The sequence below is a fragment of the Pholis gunnellus genome, assembly GCF_910591455.1.
Source record: "Pholis gunnellus genome assembly, chromosome: 19".
Taxonomy (NCBI): Eukaryota; Metazoa; Chordata; class Actinopteri; order Perciformes; family Pholidae; genus Pholis; species Pholis gunnellus.
In genome coordinates this window covers 4,507,798-4,533,713 of record NC_136546.1, presented here as the reverse complement: position 1 = coordinate 4,533,713, position 25,916 = coordinate 4,507,798, and the positions used below count along the sequence as shown (strand labels likewise).

The window sequence follows — 25,916 nt, the reverse complement described above, 5'->3', positions numbered from 1 at the left end:
ACCGTTTGTTGGTTGTTTAGCAAATGTCAAGTGTGTTAAGAGTGCACAGTGCTGAAGGAAAAAGACCAGTTTTAAGACCTGGTAGTATGCAGTTTTTTTTTTTTTGCTACCAGCAGTGGGTCAAATGCTTTTTCCATCACTTCGTGCCAAGAAAGTAATTTTACTACAAAGTGTACTGTGTGATTTACAAAGTCTCTTTCCACAACACTGACTGTAATGTGCTTCCTGAGCCAAGCTGTGTGTACAAATGTTCAGTCGCTGTAGAAAACACCGCTCCGCATGTCCGTCTCTGTGAAGTAGACTAAAAGTTACGGTGACTCGCTCGCTGAGGGGCCGGTGCGATGACGTCGGTGTGAGTCCTCCACGCTACACGCAGCGTTTGCTCCGACGACCCCTGAGACTGGTGGATTCTGTGGTGTGAGTCAAACGTGTCCGAGCACACTGCTGTTTCCTTTTTTGGGCTTTCGACTGGATCACGTGTGAGTCACCGGCTGTGGCTCCTGCTTGGTGGTGACTACCACCAAGAGGGGCTTCACACCAGCCTCTGCTGATGACCCCCCCCGGCTTTACCTGCTCTGGCTTGGAAAAATACATATCGACACCCAAAACTGTACCTGGTGGAGACACACCTGTCACCACTTAACTGTTAATTTCATATGAATTGCTGATGTTAACCTACACCAAGCCACCGTTCACACCAGGTCTGTAGCTGTTACTGTTTGGCAGCAGAATAACGTTATTATAATTACATAATGTTGAGGACCCGGCTCTGGTTGGCAGGCGAAGGCATTTGTTGGAGCAAAGGTTAAAGAAAAATGTTTTATTTCTCTGTAGGGTCCTTTCCATAATATTACCAGACACTTAGAACAACAATCTGAGCCCGTTAGTGTCAAAAACACACCGTTAGTGGACACACGTTGACAGTGAGGAGCTGCAACGAGCGATTTCTGCCGTCCGCAGCGTTTTCCCTCAATACTGAACCAAAATCCAAAGTTGTTGTTGTCCCAATTAGTCCCTAAGACACAAAAACATGGGGAAATAGAGTCCAGGTTACCCTTCAAGCCAATTTGATGAATCAAATAAAACTGAATGTGTGTTTGTTATTGTGGGTTAGTAACCTCACGCAGCCGGACGACATGTGAGCTCAATTTAATCTCAAGTTTAAAAAAACCCGATACATAGTCATATGTTTACCCGATCATTCAGTGGACCTTTGGAGGATCATCCGACTTGGTGCCTCCCCAAATTCCTAAATCTCAAAAAAAAACAATAAAAGTAGGACGTGCTGATATTAATTTAAGTGGTATTCTCTAACTGCTTCACCTATTTGTCAGCCTAATTTTGTGGCAAGTTTAGAAGAAAGGTGCCGAGAAGGTCAAAACAGTATCGTAATCGCATAATAAAAATAACAATATGTCCAAAAAACCAAACTATGCGACCCCCAGCACTTGTTTGATCAACAGAACACGATCTTCCCATGAGTTGAGAGGTGGCCTGTGTTTGTGTGTAGCAGGACAGAGAGCGCTGCGTCATCGAGCGTCTGCGTGGGAGGAGTTACGACCTGTCAAACGGATGCAGGAACTCTAATGAATTATGGGAAACGTGCTGTAGAGACTTGAGCAGAACATGTGTGGAAGGTTCTGTATTAAACACCGCTTGCCCTGCAGCATTCCTCTCACCGGGATACGTGTGATCCCTTCACGTTCCCACAACGCAGGCCGATAGACAACAGAGAGGAGTCTGATGTAGTTCCCCCGTCTCTCCTTACACAACGTTGTTTTGATGCTCCAAACTGGTTTGACTGGTGATTCTGCAGATGTGTCAGTACTGTATGTCCACAGCAATCATCCTCAGAGGGATTATTACTCCCTGTTTTGATTTTCAGTTTTTGGTTACGGGGAGTTTCTCCTTATCGTATTCTTTGAATTTCTTTCCCTCTTGTGATTACGTGTCATGCTAAATTATGTGTATGTATTTTCAGTAGCTGTTTGCCACTGAATGAATGAATGAATGAACGTAGCGCAGAGGAGACAGCTGATGTCAGTGTGTGTGTGTGTGTGTGTGTGTGTGTGTGTGTGTTCTGCAGCGTTGTTGGTCCATCAGAAGGCCCGCATGGACAGGCTGTGGCACGAGCTGGAGCTGAAGAAGAAGAAGCTGGAGAAGCTAAAAGAGGAGGTCAACGAGATGGAGAACGACCTGACCAGGAGACGGCTGGAGAGATCCAACTCGGCCTCCCAAATTCCTTCTGTAAGCTTCATTCAGGGATCTTTAAAGAGATGCGTGTGATTATCTTTTGCTTTCATTTGATAATGACAGTTGCATACAGACAGGAAATGGTAATGCTACAAAGGGTGCAGTTATATGTTATGGTCCTAACCATTAGCCAGTTGCCCAATAATACAATTTCAAACTGATATTTAATGTTGAAAACAGTAATCATCAGCTTTAGAGATGGTAGTCATACCAGCCAGAATGTAGAAAAGTTTGGACATTTGGAAGGGAAAATATCAAGGAATTCTAACCAACATCTTTCATTGGCAGCTCAATCATAAAACAACAACAATATGATTTTATTCGCAGTCATTAGAGATGTTCTTCATAACTGCAAACAGATGCTTCACTGGTTATTACCGACAGATAAAAGCTGAGCAGACAAAACAACACGATCCGGGTCACATTTCTCGGTCCCTGCTCATGGCTCATCAACACACCCCGACACTATGTTGATTACAGGGTCTGTTTATGATTTTGGGCTGATATAGTTCCATAGTTTTCAGACTTGGCGTCACAGTTCACTCTGGAGCTGCACAGCGAGTCCTGCACAGCTGAAACGGCGGCGGGGGAGAGTTCAAAGGGAAAACTGTTAAAAGTGAACACGCCTCCATATTTATCGCCGGCGCAACGTCAACGTTTATGCTGAGATTTGCGGCTGTGAGTTTGTCGAAAACCTCTCTGGTTCAGATCAAGCACCGCTCTGAGCTTTTTGCCGAGTCGGCTGTTTTTGTCGGCTGTTAAAGATTGAGTCAACAGAGGGAGGAGGTGGTGTGGGGGGGGGGGGGGGGGGGGGGGTCAATTGGCTGGTGTTGCTGAGCTCAGTAGCTCCTTGGTTCTGTGTTGTTTACTGAGGCCAGCCAGCTCCCCTCCTGACACAGATCTGCTCCACTCACTCTGAGAAGTGTGTGTGTGTGTGTGTGTGTGTGTGTGTGTGTGTGTGTGTGTGTGTGTGTGTGTGTGTGTGTGTGTGTGTGTGTGTGTGTGTGTGTGTGTGTGTGTGTGTGTGTGTGTGTGTGTGTGTGTGTGTGTGTGTGTGTTAGTTAGCCGGCTGATCCCCTCCTGTCTCCTTCTTTTTCAGATCGAGGAAATGAAGCAGCTGCGATGCAAAAACAGGTTACTGCAGATCGACATCGACTGCCTCACCAAAGAAATTGATCTCCTTCAAACCAGAGGTAGGATTCTCTCTCTGATACATAATCACAGATACGTCCTCTTGAACTCAGTGCTCGGCTCATATCTCGTACATGTCTGTATTGAATGATAATAACAGTAAGTCACTGAGTGAGGGAGACCAGATTCTGATCCAGGGTCCGCAGCTGCTCACATCCTCCCCGCACACACACACACTCAAGGTGCTGCCATTGTGCTGTTAACTACCAGCTCTTCCTGAATTGCGTCCGGTCGCTGGTCGGTAACGAGGGATTTATTGGCCCCCTGGCAGCACTCCACCGCTGACCAGCAGCTTCACACAGGTGAAGGAAAGCCAAGAGGCGGCTCACGGGAATGAATGGCAGCCGTCGCACACGTGCCGGTTCCTGGGGTTTAATGTCAGACATAAACCGTGGCCAGCTCGGATGTCAAGTCACAGTCAAAAGGCATTTTCAGCTAAAAACAACCTGCCTAGTCTGGTGCACGCCTCGTTTTGGCGTTTGTCATAGCTCAAAAACAGACATCCATAGAAAAGTTTGGTCTCCTTTTGTAACCGAGCACGTGCAGGAGTCCCAAAATACCCAAAATGATGCAATATCTGAGATGAATAAATCCCACCATCTTGACAGTAAGTGAGCCGGGCGGGACAACTGGGTGAGATTCGACTCCTCGTAGTTTCTGAGGGGAGAGGGAGACACACCTAGCGGTATCATTACAGTACAGACGATCACCGGTCGTTTCACATACTCTATGTAGACTTGTTGGCGTGTTAATCCGACCACGTGTCAGTGCAGTGCAGTGCAGTGTGTGTGTGTGTGTGCTTGCTCTAGGTGCTGACTGCATAGCTGCATAGCTCAAATGTCAACCCACTTTCCTTTTCCTTCTGTGTTACAGGACCACACTTTAATCTCAGTGCAATCCATAATTTTTACGACAACATGGGATTTCTTGGTCCTCTTCCCCCCAAACCCAAAGGTACTTTATCTATCGGTAAGTTCAGAGGAGGCTGCATGGTCCTGTCTGGACATTCCTTCTTCCGTTGGATACTTTCCTTACATTTAAGTTATATTAGATTTACTACAACAGTATTGGCCCTAAATCCTATATCTGTGTGTGTGTGTGTGTGTGTGTGTATATATGTGTGTGTATACATATATATGTATGTATGTATATGTGTGTGTGTGTGTGTGTGTGTGTGTATTTGTTACCTTATGTGCTGAAGGCCAGGCATACGGTTGTCATTTGTAATATCCACTCTTCATTCTTTTATAAATATAAATAAAATGACAAGACAACATTTTTTCAGACTGACTTAAATGACAGCGGTTGCATGTTTCAATAATCGACAGATTCTTTAAAAATGACATTAGCATTGTTGTATGACCAGGGTTGCGCTCACAAGAGCAAATGAAGTAGTTTGCTTTCAGTTCTTCAGGTTTATTTTGTCTTTTAAACTTTTAAGAAGTTATGACGTTTTAGTTTTTTAGCATCCTGTCCCAGACCACCAGGCTGTGCATATTATAATAAAGAACTAGTCTCCAAACTAGAGTATCTTGAGACAACATTCCTGTCAGCTGTTGAATACAGAGTGAACACACCTAATCAGCTGTGAGAACAGCTGGATACACATCTGCACAATGATGGATGTATATGAACGGATCAAATTGATTGTTTTCCTTCTTTACATATTGTCAATCAAAGCCTTACGATCTGCTCAAGATGTTGGTTTAACCCTGATTCTGACTGACTGACGACTCATTTCTTCTTCTCCCTCCCCCCTACCTGCTCCGTGATCTTTTTTTTGTTTTCCACCCATCCATCCGCCTACCCCCCTCATCCGTTCATCCCTTCCTCTGTCTCTGCTCGGCTCCATCACTACCTGGGCCAGACGGGAGAGGGTGTAGATATAATGTGACCTCTGAGCTCATGATGGAGCCCTCCTCTGCTCCTTCCCCTCCTCTCCCACTTGGTTGGTATCTCTGTCCTCTCTCCTCTTGTTTCATTCTTCCACCCTTCATCGTCAGCCATGTACCTGTGTCTTCAACGAGCTCTGCGTGCTTATTTATGAGTATAATGGGGACGTTAGGAACTTTGAAACAGGGTTACCCCACTAACCCCCAAATCCTGTTCCGTGACACAGGCCCCTGGTGTTAGGAGTCAGAGTTTTCAGTGTAATGATGTTTGATATTGTATTCACACCATGCACTGACTTAAAAAACCTTTCTAAACATTTTTGAGCCGCTATGTAGCTGTGTTATCTTTTAATGCCCAGTGACTGATAATCAGATGGCTGCAGTGCATGTTAACACATTTCCCGTGGATAAACTTGGTGAATTGCACTTCTTCTGTGTCCTGACCACCTCCTCCTCCTCCTCCTCCTCCTCCTCACAGACCCGGGCAGTAAGATTGTGAAGCCCATCGCAGACCAGGAGGAGGACGAGGGGCTGCAGTGGAACTGCACCGCCTGCACCTTCCTCAACCACCCCGCCCTCAACCGCTGTGAACAGTGCGACTTCCCGCGGCACTTCTGAGCCAACGAGGCCTCGACGCGCCTCCGCCCGGCCAGACCAGAATAGAAAAAAGGGCCTCTCTGTTTCTTCTGTTTCGCTCATCGTATGAAAACTCGGGACGCCGTCGGGCATCATTCGTCCCGTTCTGTTCCTTTCTTCCCTCCTCTCTAAGGTTTGTAGAATGCTGTCCACTGAAGGCTTGACCGGATGGTGTTTACGGCACGGGTTTTTCCACAAAGGCCGGCAGAGTCGGATGATACCTCACCTTAGAGACTCGGATGCCGCGGGGTCGAGTCTGCTCGACGGGTGACACTTTTCCTGCGGGGATACCTCGCTGCTGCCACTTCCAGTATTACGAGTGTGGCCCTGCAGTGTGACGGCACACATACACACACACACACACACACACACACATACACACACACACACACACACACAACACAACACAACACAACACAGGTGCAAATGTGCCTTTTTGCTGATTACATTTTTTTTGTCGTTTTTTTTTTTTCTTCCTCTGTGGTGGCATGATCGGGGAATTGGGAACTGTGTTCAGCCACTGCGCTCCACCTGAAGGGAAAACTAACAGACGAATCGTGGAACTTTTAAAGTTTGTTTGCTGTTTCTAGAGGATGTCAAAAAGGGGGAACCAGCAGTGTCGCTGCCACTCAAACGTGCCTCTTGCCCCACCCCCCCCCCCCCCTCCCCCTCCCCCTTCAGTGTCCCCTTTCCTGTCTCCTCAGTCATGAGTTAATGAAAAAGAAACTAAGTTGCATGCTTTGTGTACAGTACACGGAGGCAGAAACTCCCCTCGAGCTTTTTACTGTACATAATTTTAGAATGTGCCTTGAAAGCCTTCTTCCTCACACTATGAATCACGTGTATTTCCTGTAAGTATAGCTTTATAGACTTTATTAACTTTTTCTTTTCTTTTCTTTTTTTTTTCTCGTTTTGTTTCCCTCTTTCAAACCAATAAGCACCGTGCTCCCCTGTTTGTTTGTTTTTTAAGCTTTTTGACTTGATTTCTGTGAGAGTTGAAGCCTTGCAGAAGGAGAGGAGCGGAGCCGTTTAAAAAGCCCTTTGCAGTCACCATGAAGCTACGTCTGACCCCGTCCCTTCATCACTCCTGTGATTGCTGAGTTGTACGATCAGAAGATGCAGCAAAAAGCAAGGCGATGGAGGAGTCTTTTTTTTTTTTCAGGACGTCAAATATGTCGGGGGGCAGGGGAGGGGGTCATAAAGCAAAAATTACAAACTGCCATCTTATCTGACAACTGGAATGTTTAATGCTTTGGGGACAGCTACACCTCGGTGCAAAGAGACTCTGTTTCCAGTTCAATCAGGATGTCACTGCAGATAGAGCGTCTGATTGGGTTAAAGGTCTCCATGTCGCTGTGCACTCCTGAATCTGGTTTTTTTTAAAGATCAAAGTAAACACGTTTTAGTTTAAAGTGTACCTATGATGTAGAAATATTCATATGGGTCTCGTGCCTTTCCATACAACCGGTCACAATAGTCACAACACCATGGAAGCAGACAACATGACTGTCCACTTTGTATACTCTTATTTGTATTTGGCTCGTTTCATCCTTCTAAGCTTTTATTGATGAGGGTGTTTCTAAAGTTTACTTATTGTCATTACCTTACCTTAACTGTGGAGTAGTTACTTTCTTCTTTCTTCTTTTTTTCTTCCACACTTGTGAAACGTTGCCTTGCGTCAGTGCCTTAGAACTATTGAATTTGTATCTATTCTGTCACATCCGAGTGCCATTTTTAAAACCGAAATTGTAGTAATGTTTAAACCCATTTAAAAGTAGAAGATGGATTATTGTCTCTTAAGCACTTACACCATACTTTTTTCCTCTTTTTTTTTTTTTTTTTCTTTTCCAATCCAAAGAAACCAGTTTTCATCTTTTATCTGCACCTTGGTGTGAAGAGGCAGATTATTCATGTTTTATTAAATGGAAAAAAATAATTTGGATATCTAAAGTGTTTCTTTGATTTTAGCTGGGAAAACTGTCTTTGTAACAGATAAGTTATTTGTAAAAATAATTAAAAAAAATCTATTCTGAGTTTTTTGTCTTTGTGATACTGATATTCTTATCCACTAGATGGCAGAAGAGACCAACATAGGTTTGAGTAGAGGCAGCTTGTCTGACATGTAGACATATACTGTATATGATATACAGTACTGTATACTGTATATGATATATATACTCTATATGATATATATATATATATATATATATATATATATACCACCAGCTTAATGTTCCCAAATATTTGTAATACCATAGTGTGTATTAAAGGCCCTCACAGTAATTGAAACCAATTGAGTAAACATTTTGCTCTGTCATAGCAGAAAAACTGCAGCTGGAACTAATTGTTAACGGCTGCATTCTATTTAAGTTTTATTAAATTGCAGGGCTCTAGTATTGTGCATGCTGTCTTATTGGGACACTTAATAGAATTGTGCCATTGTTAATGTTATTAACAGTATTTGTTTAGTTTAACTGTTATGCCAAATAAATCAACTTTGCCCACATGGAAACAGCGCAGGTTCAGGCTCCCGGTGTCCTTCCCAGAGCCCCTGCCCTCTCATGCTGTCATTCAATCCGATGCAAACAGCCAGCAGCTCAGGAGAAATGTATGTATGTTCCACCTTCAATCTATGTTAAAGCTACTACATGGAACTTTCATTTTGTGTTGATTCTGGCGGTCCCTGTGGACAGAAGTGGTAGTGTTTCCTAGCACCAGAATCCCTTCAGAAAACTTCTCTTTTTCCTGCAGCAGCGTCTGACAGTCTGTCCGGCCTGGTTCTGGTTCTCCCGTGCCTCTCTTCCCTCTAGAGGGCCCAGCGATACGTCCTGGACCTCCAGCAGCGTGGTGTTTGCTAATCATGGAGGTGAAGCTGTGCTCGCGGCTGGAGGAGGGGCCACTGCTGCAGAGCTGACCTGAGGAATACCACCTGTGTACCACTATATGTCATGTCCACATGAACATTTAAGTAGTTTGTCTTTGTGTGCATAATTTGGTCTCTACCGTTCTCTCTTCATCAGGTTACACAAAGCCTGACTTGTTAAACGCATACCGCTGGTATACGAGCTTGAATTAATAAAGCAGAAAGCTGAATTAGTAGTAGTTTTGAAGCATGCTATACTGTATTTACATGATATTAAACTTGCATTGACACAACGGCTCGGTTGTGGTAGGATATCAGAGCGCCAGCAGACCTGGGACCAACTAGCCACCTCCCTCTTAAGATCATGAATGCATTAAATAATCAATAAAAGTTGCGCAATGAATGTATCCAAATGTAACGGTGTAAAGGTATAGCCTTTTCTCTTCTCTACATCTGTGGGTTATCACTCACTAATGTGAGTTACTGTACAGAACATGTTCATACATGATTCTGTTTCTATATTTTCTCTTGCTTGAATATAGTTTAAGGTAATCCATCTCTGTGTGTGTAACGTGTTCAGCAGCAGTTATAGGCTTGGCGTAATTTTAATTTGCATCACAAAATGCTCCTATTTCTGTCATTTCCTCACATAACCAGCTGCTTAAATACTGTAACGTTGCTCTTGTAAGCAGAAGAAATATGCTAGTAATGGCATATCCGTGTACTCAATGATTTTAATATTTGTGGATGTGTATTGATGGCTTCTACGGTGGATAATTTACCGCTCTTTGATCTGTAACCCTTTTCATTATAGCATTGTGATTACTGGAATAATTCTGGACAGTTTTACACACATACAGTCAAATATATTATTATATATATACTGTATATATTAAAGTATATCATAAAGAGTCATAGCATAATATGTATTCTATTCTGTCTTACATGTCATAGAATAGAATGCCATGCTATACTAATATATAGTATGGCATAAAAAACGTCAGTATATAGCATGTCAGAACCCCCCCCCCCCCCCCCCCCCTTAGATGTTGAGCGTTCACGAGGACTTCATTCTTTATATAGCCGGCATATAAATAGTTTGTTAAGCTCAATAAACACATATATTTGACCGGAATGAACAAATGGCAGGGCGGCGTAGGAATGAATGAATGAATGAATGAATGAATGAATGAATGTGGATTTGTCTGTCGGCCCCGACAACCTCAACAACCATCCAACATCGGGGACTAAAGGTCAAAATATCTGCTGCTTTGAATTAATAAAACTCATGCAAGTCCAACACATTTATGGAAATGCAACAATAAATCACTGGACTGCCTCTTTAAATGGCCCAAAGATGTCAGCATGCTGATGGAAAACACCTGCTGTATCAACACTGAATGGATTGGAGCAACCAGCAGAGAGCAGTGCAGCAGCAGCAGCAGCTCTCAGTTTGAATCAGTGTTCATTGAAAGACACGAGGAGAGCCATTTGAGTGGTTTTATTTCACAGGGGTGGCAAAAACACAGAATTCTTAGAAAAACAAGTCAACGGCATTTCTTTACACGGAATAGTATAATAGAGTTCCTCACTTTGAGGCAACATGAGAAAACAACACATGCTGCTTTAATAAACGATTTCCGCTGCTACAATAAGTAGCATGTATGGAGCGTAGTGCATTGCACTTTTATATTAAAGAAATAGCATTCGGTCTGCTACGTTATCAAGACTTCATCAGATCAAGTCACTTTTAATGCTGAAAATAAAGGGTGAGTTTAGAATGTGTTCAAGCACGAGTCCTACTTCTTTCACGTAATAATCAAGAGAACAAAAAACGTTCTCTCTTTTTTATTTTGTTGCAGTTTTCACTTTGCTTCTGGGATGAGAACTCCGGTGTGGACTCAGTTTGAGTAAAACGTCATAAAAAAAAAAAGTGTCATAAAAAGCACCTTTCTAATCTAGAAGGAGATGTGGCTGGTCCTGTAGCTCTCGATGAGAGAAATCAGTTCGGTCATGTCTGAGATGTGTGGGTAAGCGTTCATGACTTGCTCCACCGTGCTCTGAGGGAAGAGGGTGCTCAGCTGGCTCCTCAGGCCCTTCCTCTGATCGCTGGACGGGTTCTTGGCGCCGCCCTGCGCCCACGGGTCCCTTGGTAAGCTGTGGCTCTGTCTGTAAGAGGGCTGTCTCAAGTACTCCTTCTCTGAGTAGTGGCCGGGATGCTCCCTGTTATGTGGAGGCAGAGCAGGGCAGGAGCCCCATGCTGGGTGTTGGCGGTGGCACATCCTCGTCTCCTGGTGGCCGCACCTGCACTGGCTGCACACGGGGCGTTCGCAGGGCACCGAACCGTTTTGATGAGGGTAGTAACCTCCCCCGCCCAGGCAGGGCCTCTGGGCGGTCCCGCCGAAGGACCCTGAGAACGAGTAGTCGTCGTAGCTCAGGCTGCAGCTGGCCACTCCGCTGCTGTAGCTGTGCAGAGGACTGCTGTGGGGAGCGTCCTGGATGTAGAGCCTGGACATGGAGCCCTCCATGGAGCTGAAGGCCTCGTCCACTTCCGGGCTCGGGCAGAGGCGGAGGCTCGTGTTGGCTTGGCTTCTCGGGCTGCTGGCGTCTCTGTGGTAGACGAACTGCTCGCTGGGCGAAGCCCTGTGGGATTGATCCTCGAAGCTCAGAGGCGGAGGGGTGGACGAGGTGTATCTGAGCTCCGGCTGATACGCAGCAGGGCGGCAGTGCGCGTCCTGCAGGCTCGGTTTGGGCGAGAAGTTCTTGGCTCTGTCTCTCAGCGCCCTCAGCTCATCGGCCACAGACAGCTGCGATTGATTGGCCCGCTCCGGGTGGTAGAACTTGCACTTGACTCCATAAGTGCACTTCTTTCCTGATAGAAAGAAGGAAAGAAGAGGTTATTTATGGGCTCCCCACACAGCCATAAACAACAAAAACTGCAACCGCCTTACTGACTCTACTTTACTCTGAGAGCGGCAAAAGATTTATTCTGCATGGAAATCATAGTTTCAATGAAGCCAGATGAAAACTTTGTAAGGAGTCTGCAAAGAAATAACACAAGGACAGAGATGTTCACACAGTTGGGAGCACAGCTTCTACTTCTTGAAATCTCAAAACTGTCGGTACTTTAATACTTCCTCTATGGGATGAGAAAACATTCCGGTCTTGTGAAATCTTTTCTAAACCAGTTTGATAATTAAAACAAGAAAATCCACTGTGGCCAATCAGAGCGGCAAAAGTCTGCGCACTAGATTTAGGTTGACTCCTAATAACTTTGACCGAAAAGGTCAGTGTTCACTTGGCCAATGAATAATATCCTGGAATGGCACACAATTTTGTACATTTGTTTGTTCCTCGTGACTTTTGTGATGCCCCAACGACTTTTCATATTATGACGTCTTATATGTTTGGTTTACTTTATGACCAACATACCGGCAGATATAATGACATTCCCATCAGCCTCAGCTGTACTCTGTGGAAACGCGCTAAACTAAGACGATCATGTCAAACATTATACCTAAACACCCGGATGTTCATCGGGAGCATGTTAGCATGCCAACATTAGCATTTAGCTTAAGGCAGAGCTGTGCCTTTAAGTGCAGCCTCGCAGTGGACTCTTGTTTCCAGATGAACCACAGGTTGATTCAGTGGAATGTAAAATGCATTGCTGGTTGTCATGGTGTTGGTTTTAATCCCCCAGGAGAGTACGAGGAAGTCTAACCTGAGCGCTAGCGTTCTTGTGTTTGGTGAAACAGAAGAGTAAAACCAACCGTAAGGACAGTGCTGCAGCTTGTTGTCCGGGGTCCACGACTTCTTCCGCAGGAAATCATCGATGGTGGGACCATTTCTACCCAAGGGATCGTCTGGAGGCATAAACCTGCACCGGCACGCACACACAGTCAGGATCAGGTGACATCAGTTACAATGCATGATGTTGTTTTTGGGGGAAAGGGGAACCCTCTCTTATAATATGTGAGCAGAAGAGCAGCCCCTGCATGTGCACAGAGGCCTTAAAGCCGCCATCAGGCTTACTTGTCATTAGCGAAGGTGTACATCAGCAGCCTTTCCTCGATGAACTTCTTCCACTGGAGATTCTCCGTCTGCAGGTCGCGGTAGTTGTCGTTGGACACGATGATGCCGTCCGAGTCGAAGGCCAGCTTGATGATGTAGCGGTCGTCGTAGCACACCACCCTCTTGCCGTTCACGCAGCGAGACGGCGTGTACACCAGGATCTTCCTCCTCTCCAGCTCGTGGAGCACATGTTGATCTAGGAAACGCATGAATAGAACTTTTTAGAAAGTCAGTCCAAAGAAATGCAAACATGCATTTTCATGCTGGCTGAACGGTGTCCATGGATAATCGACGAAGGCGCACCTGTACCTATCGAGGTCGGCGCTACGTTTCAAATGAGCAGCCAACATGCTCGCTGATAATATACTGAGACAGGTGACATGCACGTGGCAGCCCAATGAGCTTTCATCTTTATCTGTTGTTGTGATAGTGAGCTTTACACCATGACCATAAAAGGGTTGGAACGGCACTTGGCCCGGAGGATGCTTCCTTGTAGTCGGATAATGATCGCTTTCAGTCATGAAGACATTTGTCGCTGACTTGCTCAGACATGAACAAAAGACTGGATTTCAGTTTTGGTAGTTCCACTTCCTTATTGTTTGATATGTTAACCGTGAACAGTTAGAAACTTGTGCAATCCATTGGATGGACTCCAATGAAGGATCAGGCTGCCAAACAGGATGAAAGATAGCAGCATGTGACATGCCAGAACAGTTACGAATATGATATATTTTCTCATTTCCTTGACTTCGGTGATGAGTAATCCTGGCTGGGAAATTTCCGGCTCATGTCAGTATTGTGAAAGATACTCTTCTTCTTTTACATCCGTATATTCAAATGAATCTGATTGTTTTGCTGCTGCGAGTTAGTAGTACCACGGGCTAATAGTATTCATGCTCAGCACAACATACTAAACACACGGTCAGTACATCTGATGGTGAGATTATGGTCAGGCCAGTGAGCAACTGTTCTGGGCCATTATTGCTAATACAGAACTATGGGAGCAAGTTAACTCAAGTTTACGTTACATTACAAGCACGAAATGTGACTCAAAATCATTGTTGATGTTTGCCGAAACGACTTTGTCTGCTTGTTGTTGCTGCCCCCAAAATGGCTGAAGATCCAATTATTGCAGCTTTAAATTGGAAGTGACATCAATGATGTATCGCTTCAAGCAGCAAGGTGGAGAGCTGTTCAGCGTTGGCAGAGGTGCGTGCTCTCGAGGCACCTTGTAATTTCTGTTGAAATTCCCCGACAGCGCAGAATGGATTCTGGGTTATGACTCCCACATTAGGAATTTGTCTCTTCGCAGACGAAGTCAGCCTGTAACGCTCGGTAACGAAGTTTGAAAGCTGCATTAAAAGCCTTTATAATCAAATATGGCACCGCTACAAAGACAGTGAATGGAGTGGCTGACCACATGAGACTGTAGTGTCAGTTGGCGCAACCATAATTGAGGCTTACATTCTGGCCGGTCCTGATTGGCAGTGCTTAAATACGACGGTTAATTGTGTTTGTCTTTCGGCACAACTTCCTCAACCAGAGTCTCGTGGCACCACATGACAGGGTCACGCTCAATCCATTGTCTGTAAACCACCTGCAGCTGTTTCAATACAACATGACATCCCGACTGGGTGAGGTCAGCCTTAAGGCAAAGAATGTGCACGCAAACCTGACGAAACTGAGCAAAAGCAACATGGGAGTCGTCACAGGTTTGCGGCGTCTCCCCTTCTAACTGACCTCGCCACTCTATCAGAGAGAGAGCGGTCAGGCGACCTCACCTGTGATGGGCGCCTCCGGCCGCGGCTGCTCCTTCCTCCACAGGGGAACGAACACGGTGATGTCTCGCAGCCCTTTGTCCCAGAACCAGCTCACCGCCAGCTGGAGGCCCTGGCACGAAAACACCTTCTTGTCGCCATGGCTACAAAGACACAGAATCCAGAGTCAACCAAAAAAAGCAAAAAAAAGCAACTTCTTGTTTTGTGTTTCCGTGCACGCAACTGTATGCACACGCACGCACACACACACACACACACACACACACACACACACACACACACACACACACACACACACATATCTCCCCTTTTCAGGAAGTAGATGTGTCGCAAGGCATGCGCTCACAGTTCTCTAAAACACAGTTGCAATAGTAAGTTGATGCAGAACAGACCTGCACTTTTTCAAAGCACTTTCTCTCTTATTAAAAATAAATTCAAATGTAAGTTTTGTTTTGAATTATAGTGCCTTACAAAACACCGGCTACTTTTCTTGTATTGAGAAAATACATAAAAAAAAAAAAACAGGCAGCATAACTTGTCATCACATCTGAACCCTGACTCATTCTCTGTTACATCCCGAGGGAGGAGGTCCCAGTGAGAGATTATGAGTGAGGAACAAAGCCTTTGTTTATTTTATCCCTGAAACATGCCGTTTCCCGAAACTAGTCCTTTAAAAGGTTATTGAATGTCCTGATGAATAAAAGAGCACAAGTAACTCAGTAAATCATCACCAGCAGTTCAGTGAAGCCTGGCGTGCTTTCAGATCGGGTACAGTCGTACTGGATGGTCTGTTCTCTGAAATCCAAACCTCACTGTAACACAAGCACATTCTAAAGAGCTTCTGATCAAGTAAACAGAGCTGTTTTGCCTACCAGCAAAAGTAAAACATGTGTGCGTGTGTATGCGCGCGCGTTCATGCGACTGTGGTTCCCCTTCTCCCCGTCAGCAGGAAGTGGTGAGGCACTTTGAATACAACAGGTAGGCCTACCGCTTCTTTTTGTTCTTTTTTAGATCTGCCTAGTCTTACATGAGAGCATGCCTCTGCTTTACATTTCAGCTCTGGCTCAAACAAAAGCAGTCTATTTTCTTTTCTTTTCTTTTTTTGAATTTAATTTTAATTCTTCATTTTGGTTTGTTTGTTTGATACATATCTGTTTTTGATTTTAGAAAATGCCTTTTGAGATTGCTTCTTGTCAACCCAATAATAATTTGGTACCAAAGGCCAGGCTTGGCGTGAGTGTGTGGAGTCTGAATACAGGTATATCTTGCATAACTTTATTGGTGCGTCTCCCTGATCCTTTACACTTGCAGCCTGAAGCACTTTCCTTGAGTTAAACTATAAAACCACAGGAGAGGAGCAGCGCCGTTAATGGAAACAAGCAATCACTCATTCATCTTGAATATGTTTTAGTCCAATTTAGTTGAAAATGAAAGTTAAACTACTTCTTCTGAAGGCTGCTTTAAGTATTCTCCTGTTTTGGTGATATATACGGTTGGCTAGTATAAAACAGCAATTGTCTTTCTTCTCTCTGTTTTTATTTTAACCAGCTGGGGTCAACGCAACAAGTTGTAAACACTGATATATTGAGTGGCATTATGTGGAAATGTGGTCTCTCAATTCAGTCCAAATGCAAAACTAAAGGGAACCGTCAAGGTGACTCAGCGAACGACAGTTCTGACAGCAGAACCGGATCACCGGGTAACTTCTGAAGAGGCACGTACAGGGAAGTGGAGCCCGATGAGAGACTCCCTGCCTGAGGCCAACCACAGTTACGCACCCGCCTCTCCTGGGAATGAAGGTGTTACAGTAAACCCTCTGACCCTCTTCTTCCTCCGTATCCTTAAAGGAATATGTGTTGTGAAAACATTGCCCTTTGTTTTCCCCTTTTGAATTTACAGCATGCCCTCTCTCCTATTGACACGCTATTTGTTTGAGCAAATTTCGACTCAGCACTTCCTCGTTACCAACAGGTGAAAGTTGAGATTAGATGACGCGGCAATTTCACGCCGGTGTAGTGTTCTCTGCATATTGCAGAGTCAAGCCAGATGGGAGTATCATCTCAAACGGCTTGAGTCTGACTTTTTTATTTTATTGAGTGGACAGAGAGGAGAATAAAAAGGAGCACATCGTGTTTTCACTTCCCACATCTTTAAAGAGGAAGTGTGCCGCGGTCGATTCTGTGAAGTGAAACAAGATTTGACACAAATAAGGGTCATGTGTCATGTGAACGGAAATTCGTTTTTAGCGCTAAAATAGTGCAGTTGTAATGTTCTTTTTTAAATTCAACTACGCACATGAATGAACATCTGTGCTATTTGTAAAAGCGTCACACCTGAAGAAAGTCTTTTTTTCCAGGAAGTAAAGAAAGAGAAATGTTTTATTTTCTCATTGTCATGTAACAGCTTCTTTAATGTTTGGCTTGGCCCAAGAATGAAATTCCAGCGAGAAAGTGTCTGAAAGAAACTACGTACTCCAGTACCGTCCTTAAAGCACTACTTTGAGATAACACCATTTTTATTTTATACGTGTACTTTTACTTTTATTTCAGAGGCATATTTGTTTAACAACTACAGTTGCAGATTCAGATTTTTGCAAATCTCGATAAACCTCTAAAATACGTATCATGTATCAATATAGATTCAATTACATATAAAGTTATTAGATAGAGCTCCACCCTGACTATAATTTAAAGTTTGCAAATATATAAAGGCACTGGTAATATTAATAATAATCAGATAATGAGGAAATAATACAACGCTCTTAGAAGCACCATTCTGCCCAACAACTACTTTTGATACTTTAAGTACATTTTGCTGGTAATACTTCTGTACTTATACTAAAACTACTGTACTATATGACAGCAGAGTTTTTTACTGAAGTAACATACAGGACTGTCTCAGAAAATTAGAATATTGTGATAATCCCCATACGTGTGATTTAGTTTACTGAACCAAGCGAGTGTTTTTCAAGGCTCAGGAAACCCTTGCAGGTGTTTCGAGTTAATTAGACGATTCAAGTGATTAGTTGAATACCCTACTAGTATACTTTTTCATGATATTCTAATATTTAGAGATAGGATATTTGAGTTTTCTTAAGCTGTAAGCCATAATCAGCAATATTAAAAGAATAAAAGGCTTGCAATATTTCAGTTGATTTGTAATGAATCCAGAATGCATGACATTTTTGTTTTTTTAATTGCATTACACAAAATAAAGAACTTTATCACAATATTCTAATTTTCTGAGACAGTCCTGTATATGACTTTACTTCCTCCACCGCTGCAGCTGAAGGTTTACATACAAAATATTTAAAGACAAGTATCCTTAAGTTGTGAGTGGACTCACCTCATGGCCACGTTGCTTCCATCTATAACCACTGGTCTGAAGCCAGCGACGGGCTCTCTGTCTGATCCGGGTCTGGGTAGACCGGGACCGGGGCTGCAGCCTCTGGACACCAGCTTGGGACTGTTCGGGACGCTTCCGTTGCCGCCGCGAGTGTGGCAGGTCTTTATCAGCTCCTCCAGGATGTCGTTGGTCTGGGCGTCGTGGCGGAGGCTCTCCAGCACCCTCAGGATGTCACTGTGCGAGTACCCCAACTTGAGGAACCGCTCCACCTTGGCGTGCTGCTGCATCTGCTGGTCCATGACGGACGCCGATTCGGAACGCGTGTGCTTCCTCTCCTCGGCCCTTCACTCAGGGTTCTGTCCGGACGGGGACTCCTCCTCGCCTCCTTACTTGTCAACGTCTCCGTGGCAACGGGCCTGTGTTGTTTTTTGACAGGTGAGAGGATGGAGGCAGAGCCAAACCTCAGTTACTGTAAACACAGGAAGCACGAGGAGGGGGGGGGGGGGGTACCACAACCTCATGACAGCCAACGCAAGCACAAACACCGGCTGACGTCACGCTGGTTAAGAAAGCCCCCTGTTTCTGTCTCACACACACACATGCACACACACGCGCACACACACGCGCACACAAGAGACGTACCTGAGGGGTCTCCACTGATCGGCGGGCTAATTTGACCCGAGGTCCCGTGCCAAAACACACATGAATGAAACTGATGCGGGCGCGAGGGCTATTAATGCCACGAGCCGATCACTCCATTCACACTTATTGCTCGGTCTGGAAACCCCCCCTCCCTTGGACTTCACGACCAAAGAGAAAGATCACATTGTTCTCTCTCTCTCTCTCTCTCTCTCTCTCTCTCTCTCTCTCTCTCTCTCTCTCTCTCTCTCTCTCTCACCAGCAGAGCTATTCTGAGTACAGAACTTAGAACAAACTTCTCATTCGGTATCACACCTGACCCGATGAAAGCGCCACCGGTACCGGGCGAGAGAGAGAGAGAGAGAGAGAGAGAGAGAGAGAGAGAGAGAGAGAGAGAGAGAGAGAGAGAGAGAGAGAGAGAGAGAGACTTTGAAGCGTTTCTTCTTTGTACAGTCTTTTAGATCCTCGTTACGCAAGATGGCTCGATTAGCTTTTGCTGCAGTTTCGTGTGTCAACTTGACGTTTGAAGTATGAGGAAAACATTTGTTTGTTTTCTATTTTGTTCAAAATCCGAGGCATCCTCTCTCTCTGCATGGGGCTTCGCTTTGCACAGCTTTGCTACAAACCACATCCTTTTAATGTTTCCCCCTTCCTGCGACAAAAACATCTCGGCTTCATTGCCTCTCAAACTTCAGCAACCTTTGCTCTTTGCAACGCTGCACTCAAGTCAGCAACACCCGCCCCCCCCCCCCCCCCCGGCAACTATACCTGCCTCTCACAATCTATAACACAACAAGTCTGAACAAGGCAAAGACCGCCGGCTTCTGCCTGAGAAATTCATACGGTTATCACAAACACCGGAGCCAGACATTGTCACGTGGCTCCAGTTGTCTGGTTCTGTACTTACACATTCAACAGGTGCTGGATCGGAGCCCCGAGTCTCTCCCCTGCTGTCTCGCTCTCTCTCGCTCTCTCTCTCTCTCTGTGTGAGTGAGTGAGTGTGTCCCTCAGTCAGTGGCTCTGACAAGCAGCCGGGCTGGGTGAAGCTGCCCTTATTACTCATTGGAGGAAGTGACTGCTCGCTGCTGAGAAGAGAAAAAAAGAAAAGAAAGAAAAAGAGCAAGGAAGAGAGCGCTCTGTGAATTAGTGACTACTTCCTCATCAGGGCTGATCTGGGAACCATGGGGGGTTCATTTTAATCTCTTCTCTTGTTTTTAAAGAAATGTTTGAGCTCTTTTCTTGTGTCGAGGTGAAAGATAAATGCTGACCGAATGTCTGGGACAAAGCAGTACAGCACCAGACAGCAAGCAATCATTTGTGCACTTTGTGCAGATTCTACAGAATAGTTGATTAGTTGGTAGGAGGATATGGATTCCACTCTCATATTTGTGGTTTTGAAATAATATGTCATGTCAGCTGGCCGTCTGCGAGCAAAGGGGAACCTCCAGTACGAACACAACACAAAACATCAGCAATGACGTTCACAAAACCACAAAGAGACGCAAAGTGACATTTTTATCTTCACAGCAACTGAACAACAACAAAGAGAGACATGTCCCATCTAAAGACCTTCAGCTGTCCGTCACACCAACACAGACAACTGTCTGGTTGGCTTCAACAACACCTGAGGGTTTTTCCAGAAAGGCACTTGAGTTAAGATTGACTTTTGATAATTGGGCCCCTTGCTCGGACCACGCCTCGTCTTCAAACTCGGCCTTCATTATGATCTCACCGACACAACTGGAAACGTACGTGACAATATCACGTTCACCAAATGTGTCCACAGACAGACATACCTGGCAAAGTTCTCACAGCCGCCTCACACACACACACACACACACACACACACACACACACACACACACACACACACACACACACGAGTTGAAAAAAATACCAGCCAATACACACTAACTAGGAACAAGGAACAGTTTGATATGAAAGAACAAGGAAGTAATGTGCTGTGCATGATGACAGTGGAAATGTACAACATATAAATAAACAATAAACATATTGCTGCAATGGCAAAAGAAGACATATTTTCCAAAATATAATAACACAGCAAATTCCTTAGTTTTAACATAACTTGTTATTAAACAGCATATCACTTTACCTTGTTAAATCACAAAGATTTCTTTCTCTTTATCAAAAACTACCGACGTACCTTATCTAAATAAACTTAAAAATGTTTGTTTTTATAATGATAAACCAACTTAGCACATTACAAGAAACTTATCTTGTTATGACATAAGTATTTATATTGTTATAACATCAAAGCTGTGCTCTTCCGTCCTGGCAAGAAAAGAATCCAGTCAATGGCAGAAGACAAGACACTGTAGCCTACATCCTTTAGAAACAATGACAATGACTGGTTTACATGGTTTTTAAAACTGCATCATTTGGGAAGTAATAATAATGAAAAAACTAAACATATAACATGGATATATCTTGATAGGACTGTAAGAGAATTTATTTTAGCCACACCAGTGTGATAGGATCTCAATGTTGATAGATTGTCAGACATTCATGGTCCCGAGAGGATGAATTATAAGACATTTTGGTGACCCGCTGACCTTTCTTCTAGTGCCACCAGCTGGTCAAAATGTTCACTTATCAATTTTAATATCTCCACACCTACTCCTTGAGCCGCAAATCTTATACAAACATTCATGGTCCGAATACATTTGGTGACATTTCCCTTTAGTCTCAGCTGTATCTCGTGTTCAGTGCTAAATAAGCAATTGGTGCGGAAAATAAAAAGAAGCACGCTAACAGGCTATATACTGACACGGTGAACCTGGTAAACAGTATACCTGCTAAACATCAGAATGTTAGCATCACCGTTGTGCGCATGTTAGCGACGTTTTTCATCGAGGTCAAGGAAAAACGCCTCGGAAAAGATAATCTCAGTAAGTTTTGTGTGAAGGAGAATTTAGGAATAGAACAGGTTTCGACTGCACTTCTGCTACAGCAGGTGTTTGTTTTTTTGAAGCAACTTTATTTAACACACATAGAAAATGTGTACATTTAAATTCTCTGCCGCAGAGAATTGTGGGACTGCATTGTCTTTCCTTCCTTTCATAAAGGGTGGCACAGTGTATCCTAAAGGAGATATGAAAGGAAGCATTCTCTCCTTAGCATTTAGAGAATTTGACCAGCTCTTAGAACTTATAGATACTTTACTCAGTTAGGAAGCTAAGTATAGGAGCAAGTATTTGACCGCAGCCTGAGTATTGTGTTGGCACGGTGGCTGCAATAGGCTGCTGTGGAAATCAGCTTCCTTTGCCTGAAATCAGACAGAACCCGTTGTGGAGTGGGCGGATCCAAAGGTCTGCACCCGGGCGAAGCATTGGTCGGATTGCGCAATGCTTTTGCTTCCAGTCAAATGAGTCGTTTTAAAGAGAAGTTTGCAACTGTTTTCTGCCTGCAGCTCTCCACTCAGCTAATTATTTCATAATAAGCTGTCAGTCAACCAACCCAGCTATCACCATTTTAAATCAGGAGCGCCTACATGTAGTTTCAGTGCTATCAGCACACACATTCCATTATAACTTTTAACTGGTACTAAAAATAGACTACAACCCACACAACAGCTGATACTCTACTATATTAATAGTACTTTGAAAGTAACTAAGTACAGTTACTAAAATACAATTGTAAATTATAAAATTGTGCAATTTTGAGGTTACATTCTTAATCAGTCACAATAATCCAATGGTAAAATAAAATAAATAATGGACCATTCCGTCTAATGACTGTCCCATTGCAAATACTGTTGCTTTTTATTACGTTTTTAATGTTATGGCCAAATCTATTCATGTTAAAGGAAAAAACAGCAAAAGGCAAAGACTGCATCATGTACAACATTCCCACGAGTCTCTTGGTGGGAGGATAGAGCCATTAGAACCTTAGAAGGTCATATCATGTCATCACACGTACAACTGGTTTGTCAGGTGAAAAGGAGAACATCAATCGATGTGATCTTTATTCGTTTATTAATACATCACTATGCTTTCAATGTTTGTTAACAATGCGTTCATATGTGCATTAATCAAACATTCTGTGAACAAAATGTCAACATAAGCCAGGATACAGTACGATCACATATACCATCACGTGTGATGTAAATATGACTGCATGGAATGATCATATATGATTTTCTCATACTGTGTGCATTAAACATAAATGTTCAATTACACTCAAATGCTTTTAGTGCTCACACTTTAACGGTATTTAACTCTTCATAGCTCTTACGGACACTCACCCGTCTACAGCGCACTTGAACCTGAGACCTGGAAATGCTTTCAACTGATTTCCAAGTGTTCACTTCTTATTCCAACTGAAATGTTCGGCCCCCTTTCGGCGCTTACAATTTAAGCGACACGCCAAGTGCTTCCATTGTTGACATTTCAATAGCCACTTCAAACCCTTTCCCGTGCTTTACGCTCAACTAACACCTCAACTCCTTTGAACTTTGGCCATAACTCGCATTCATTTCAGTATATGATTAACCTTTCATGAACCTATTTAGATATTTACAGCGATTTTCAGCATACTTTTTTTTTTTTTTAGGCCTTTCCTAGTTTACTATTGTATTATAGCTTGTAGTGTATTAAAATACAATGTATGCTCTTACCCTACAGTAAAGCATTTATTCTCTCTCTCCATCCTTCTCTCAGAGCCCAGAGTCAAATCAGACAAGATCAATGTGAGTACTACTGCCCCTCCAGGAGACATAACTGATCCAAGACTCCTATACAGTAAACACACACACACAGTTTGCATGAGTGAATGTATGGAAGTGTGTGAACCCGTCTTTGACAGGAGTGTGTGACAGCATGCCGGACAAACCTACCACTCAGCTATAACAATAGTTCATTTCGCCCCCTTGCATTCTTTAGGTTAACATACTGATGGCGTGACTAAGTGAACAAGCCGTAACAGACACACCCAAGTGACTCAAAATACTACTTTGCTCTTTTTGTGCCTGGTATTGACTTCACGGGTCTAAAGTTGCAGGAAAGAACTGTCAAAAACAGCTCAGCGTGTGCTCTGTGATTCTGCAGGTTGCAATGCAGCGTGGGCGGTTGGGGAAGTCTCTGTTCCACTTGGGGGAGTGAAGCTGTGCAACCCCTTTTTTTTTCCGCGCTGCCCGGTGCTGTCACCTTTCACAAGCTGTTCAGCTTCACTCCAGAATACTTCTTTCCATTTCTGCCTAACACCACACACCCACCAAACCCCCGTGTATTTTCAGAAAGATCAAAACATTGTGTGGCGACTCTTTTCTAGAGAACGACATATTCGATCAACAGTGACTGTGTGCTTGTGGTTAGGTATACTGGTGATCACCGACAGTCCGATATCGCCGAATACAGACTTCTTTAAAGCTTACTCATCGTGGATAAGTTCTTGGTATGTCTTGTGCATCATGTTACAGACACTTTCCTGTAACCGAGCCTGACATGTTTGCATCTGTGGTATCACAGTTATTATCTAGTTTAGTTTATAAGATTACTTTTGTACTTTAACTCATCATCTCACACCTAAACCTTCCTCGAACCATTTGCCTTGAACTGTCAGCCAGAGACGCGTTAGCTTTGAGTTAGTGGAACGAGAGGTGAGGGTGTTGCATCACCCCAGCTCTACGAGGTGGGTGGAGGGAGACACCAGTGAATTCCCTCAGTGTTTTGGAGACAGACATTTTCCATGCCCACATTTTATGAATGCAAAAAAAGAAAGAAAAAAAACCCTACTTGTTAGAAACTAAAGTCAAAAGGTGGGGTATTAATCATCTGCCACATTCGAGCAGTGTGTAAGGGGAAAGTGGAAGTATCTAACAAGAGGGGGAAGTCTGTTGTGGAATTCAAATGACATTAACAGAGGTGGAAAAAATGACTCGATTTTCTAAAGTAAAGGTTTTATTACCACAGTGCAGGAATACTGTTACAAGTCCTGGACTCATATTACTTCATGGTTAACTTTAGTATTTTTCAACCTGGACCCTATTCTCCTATGTCTTTGTGTCAAAGTGACTAATGGGGACATTTTTTAATTTGGTTCAGTATTGAGGGAGAACACTGCAGACGGCAGTCTCTAAACGGATTGCAGCGTAATCGCTCGGGGCAACTCCTCACCGTCAACGTACGACCAATAAAAGTGCGTCACTTCGATCCATCTGGGGCCACCAACATACTCTCTACCTAAACTGATGCAGTCATTCGAACAGTAAGGTAAACCACAAGGGTACAAGATTAACGTAGGTAAAGCCCAGTTACTCTCATAGAACTATAGCCCACCAAGAGAAATAAATACCCCTTTGCATGGCAAACAACATCCTTCAAATATCTGGGCATCATTATTACAAAATATCTTACAAAACCTGCAGAATATAACTATGTGCCAATAATTTAAACAAATTAAGGAAGACATAGCAAAATGGAACTTAATCCCTTTCCTAAATTTCAGTGAGAGGATTGAATCCTTTAAATTGAATATACTGCACAGACTACTTTATCTATTTGAGACCCTACCAATAGAGATGAACCAAAACCAATTTACTGAACGGGACAAGATGTTATCTAGGTATATTTGAACAGGTAAAAGATCCAGGGTCCGTCTCAAAACCTTACAACTACCTAAAGAAAAGGGGGGATGGGGCCTACCGTGTCTTAGAGATGATCATTTTGCAGCACAGATGAGAGCAGTAATATGCTGGTGCAACCCATCAGGCTCAATGGAGAAAACATTGAAGAGAAATAACTTCCACCCCCATACAGGCAATCCTAGCTGATAATCTACAAAGTCACATAATCACTATAACCCATGGGCGAAGGGGACTCTTGAAGTATGGAGAACCATTATAAGAGAACATAAACTAGAGGGAGATATGGTAACAATTAAATAGTGTGCATATGATTCTGACTTCACACCAAATAACTTGGATGCTAGATTTAAGGATTGGACAGCGACAGGAATAACAGCCATATGCAACATAATGACAGGACGCACACTGCTTAGTTTAGAAACTCTTAAAGAGAAACACTCACTAGAAAAACAGGACTTCTATCAATACTTACATATGCAACATTACGTTAATATGAAGATGACAAATACAAGTAGATATAAAACTGTTTAGAAAAGCATATAACTCAGATATAGTCAGTAAAATCATCTAATGTATATAAATGTCTGTCAAATTTGACAACACATTCAACTTCTTATTTTAAAACAAAATGGGAGAAGGGAGGA

General features: G+C 43.6%; 2 protein-coding genes across 7 annotated transcripts in view; one reads left to right on the top strand and one right to left on the bottom strand.

Annotated features, from left to right (window-relative positions):
* tab2 (TGF-beta activated kinase 1 (MAP3K7) binding protein 2) overlaps positions 1-7,999 on the top strand; it is a 34,495-nt gene extending 26,496 nt beyond the window's left edge. For 4 of the 5 annotated variants that reach the window (XM_079180283.1, XM_079180280.1, XM_079180281.1 and 1 more), the window contains exons 4-7: positions 2,087-2,247; positions 3,353-3,446; positions 4,318-4,413; positions 5,815-7,999. In XM_079180283.1, the coding sequence (XP_079036409.1) occupies positions 2,087-2,247; positions 3,353-3,446; positions 4,318-4,413; positions 5,815-5,954 (491 nt within the window). In that variant the 3' untranslated portion in view covers positions 5,955-7,999. The remainder of the gene's footprint in view (positions 1-2,086; positions 2,248-3,352; positions 3,447-4,317; positions 4,414-5,814) is intronic. The other variant, XM_079180284.1, reaches the window with a different exon arrangement.
* A 2,328-nt stretch (positions 8,000-10,327) lies between these two features.
* LOC306711155 (putative ribonuclease ZC3H12D) lies at positions 10,328-20,459 on the bottom strand. Of its 2 annotated transcripts, none has more exons than XM_079179960.1 (6): positions 19,576-20,459; positions 18,030-18,498; positions 14,688-14,827; positions 12,868-13,102; positions 12,606-12,712; positions 10,328-11,707 (listed from the first exon to the last, which is right to left on the bottom strand). In XM_079179960.1, the coding sequence occupies exons 2-6, from the start codon at positions 18,326-18,328 to the stop codon at positions 10,794-10,796; spliced, it is 1,695 nt and encodes a 564-aa protein (XP_079036086.1). In that variant the 5' UTR covers positions 18,329-18,498; positions 19,576-20,459; the 3' UTR covers positions 10,328-10,793. The 2 variants fall into 2 exon arrangements, with proteins under 2 accessions (XP_079036086.1, XP_079036087.1); XM_079179961.1 differs by having other exon boundaries at positions 18,030-18,445.
* Between the last annotated feature and the right edge of the window lie 5,457 nt (positions 20,460-25,916).

Coding starts and splice junctions, on each gene's coding strand:
- LOC306711155 (XM_079179960.1), bottom strand. CDS start 18,328: ATGGACCAGCAGATGCAGCAGCACGCCAAGGTGGAGCGGTTCCTCAAG. Junction 14,828..18,029: donor GGAAGCAACGTGGCCATGAG/GTGAGTCCACTC, acceptor GTGTCTTTGTAG/CCATGGCGACAAGAAGGTGT. Junction 11,708..12,605: donor GCTGCAGCACTGTCCTTACG/GTTGGTTTTACT, acceptor TCTTTCTATCAG/GAAAGAAGTGCACTTATGGA.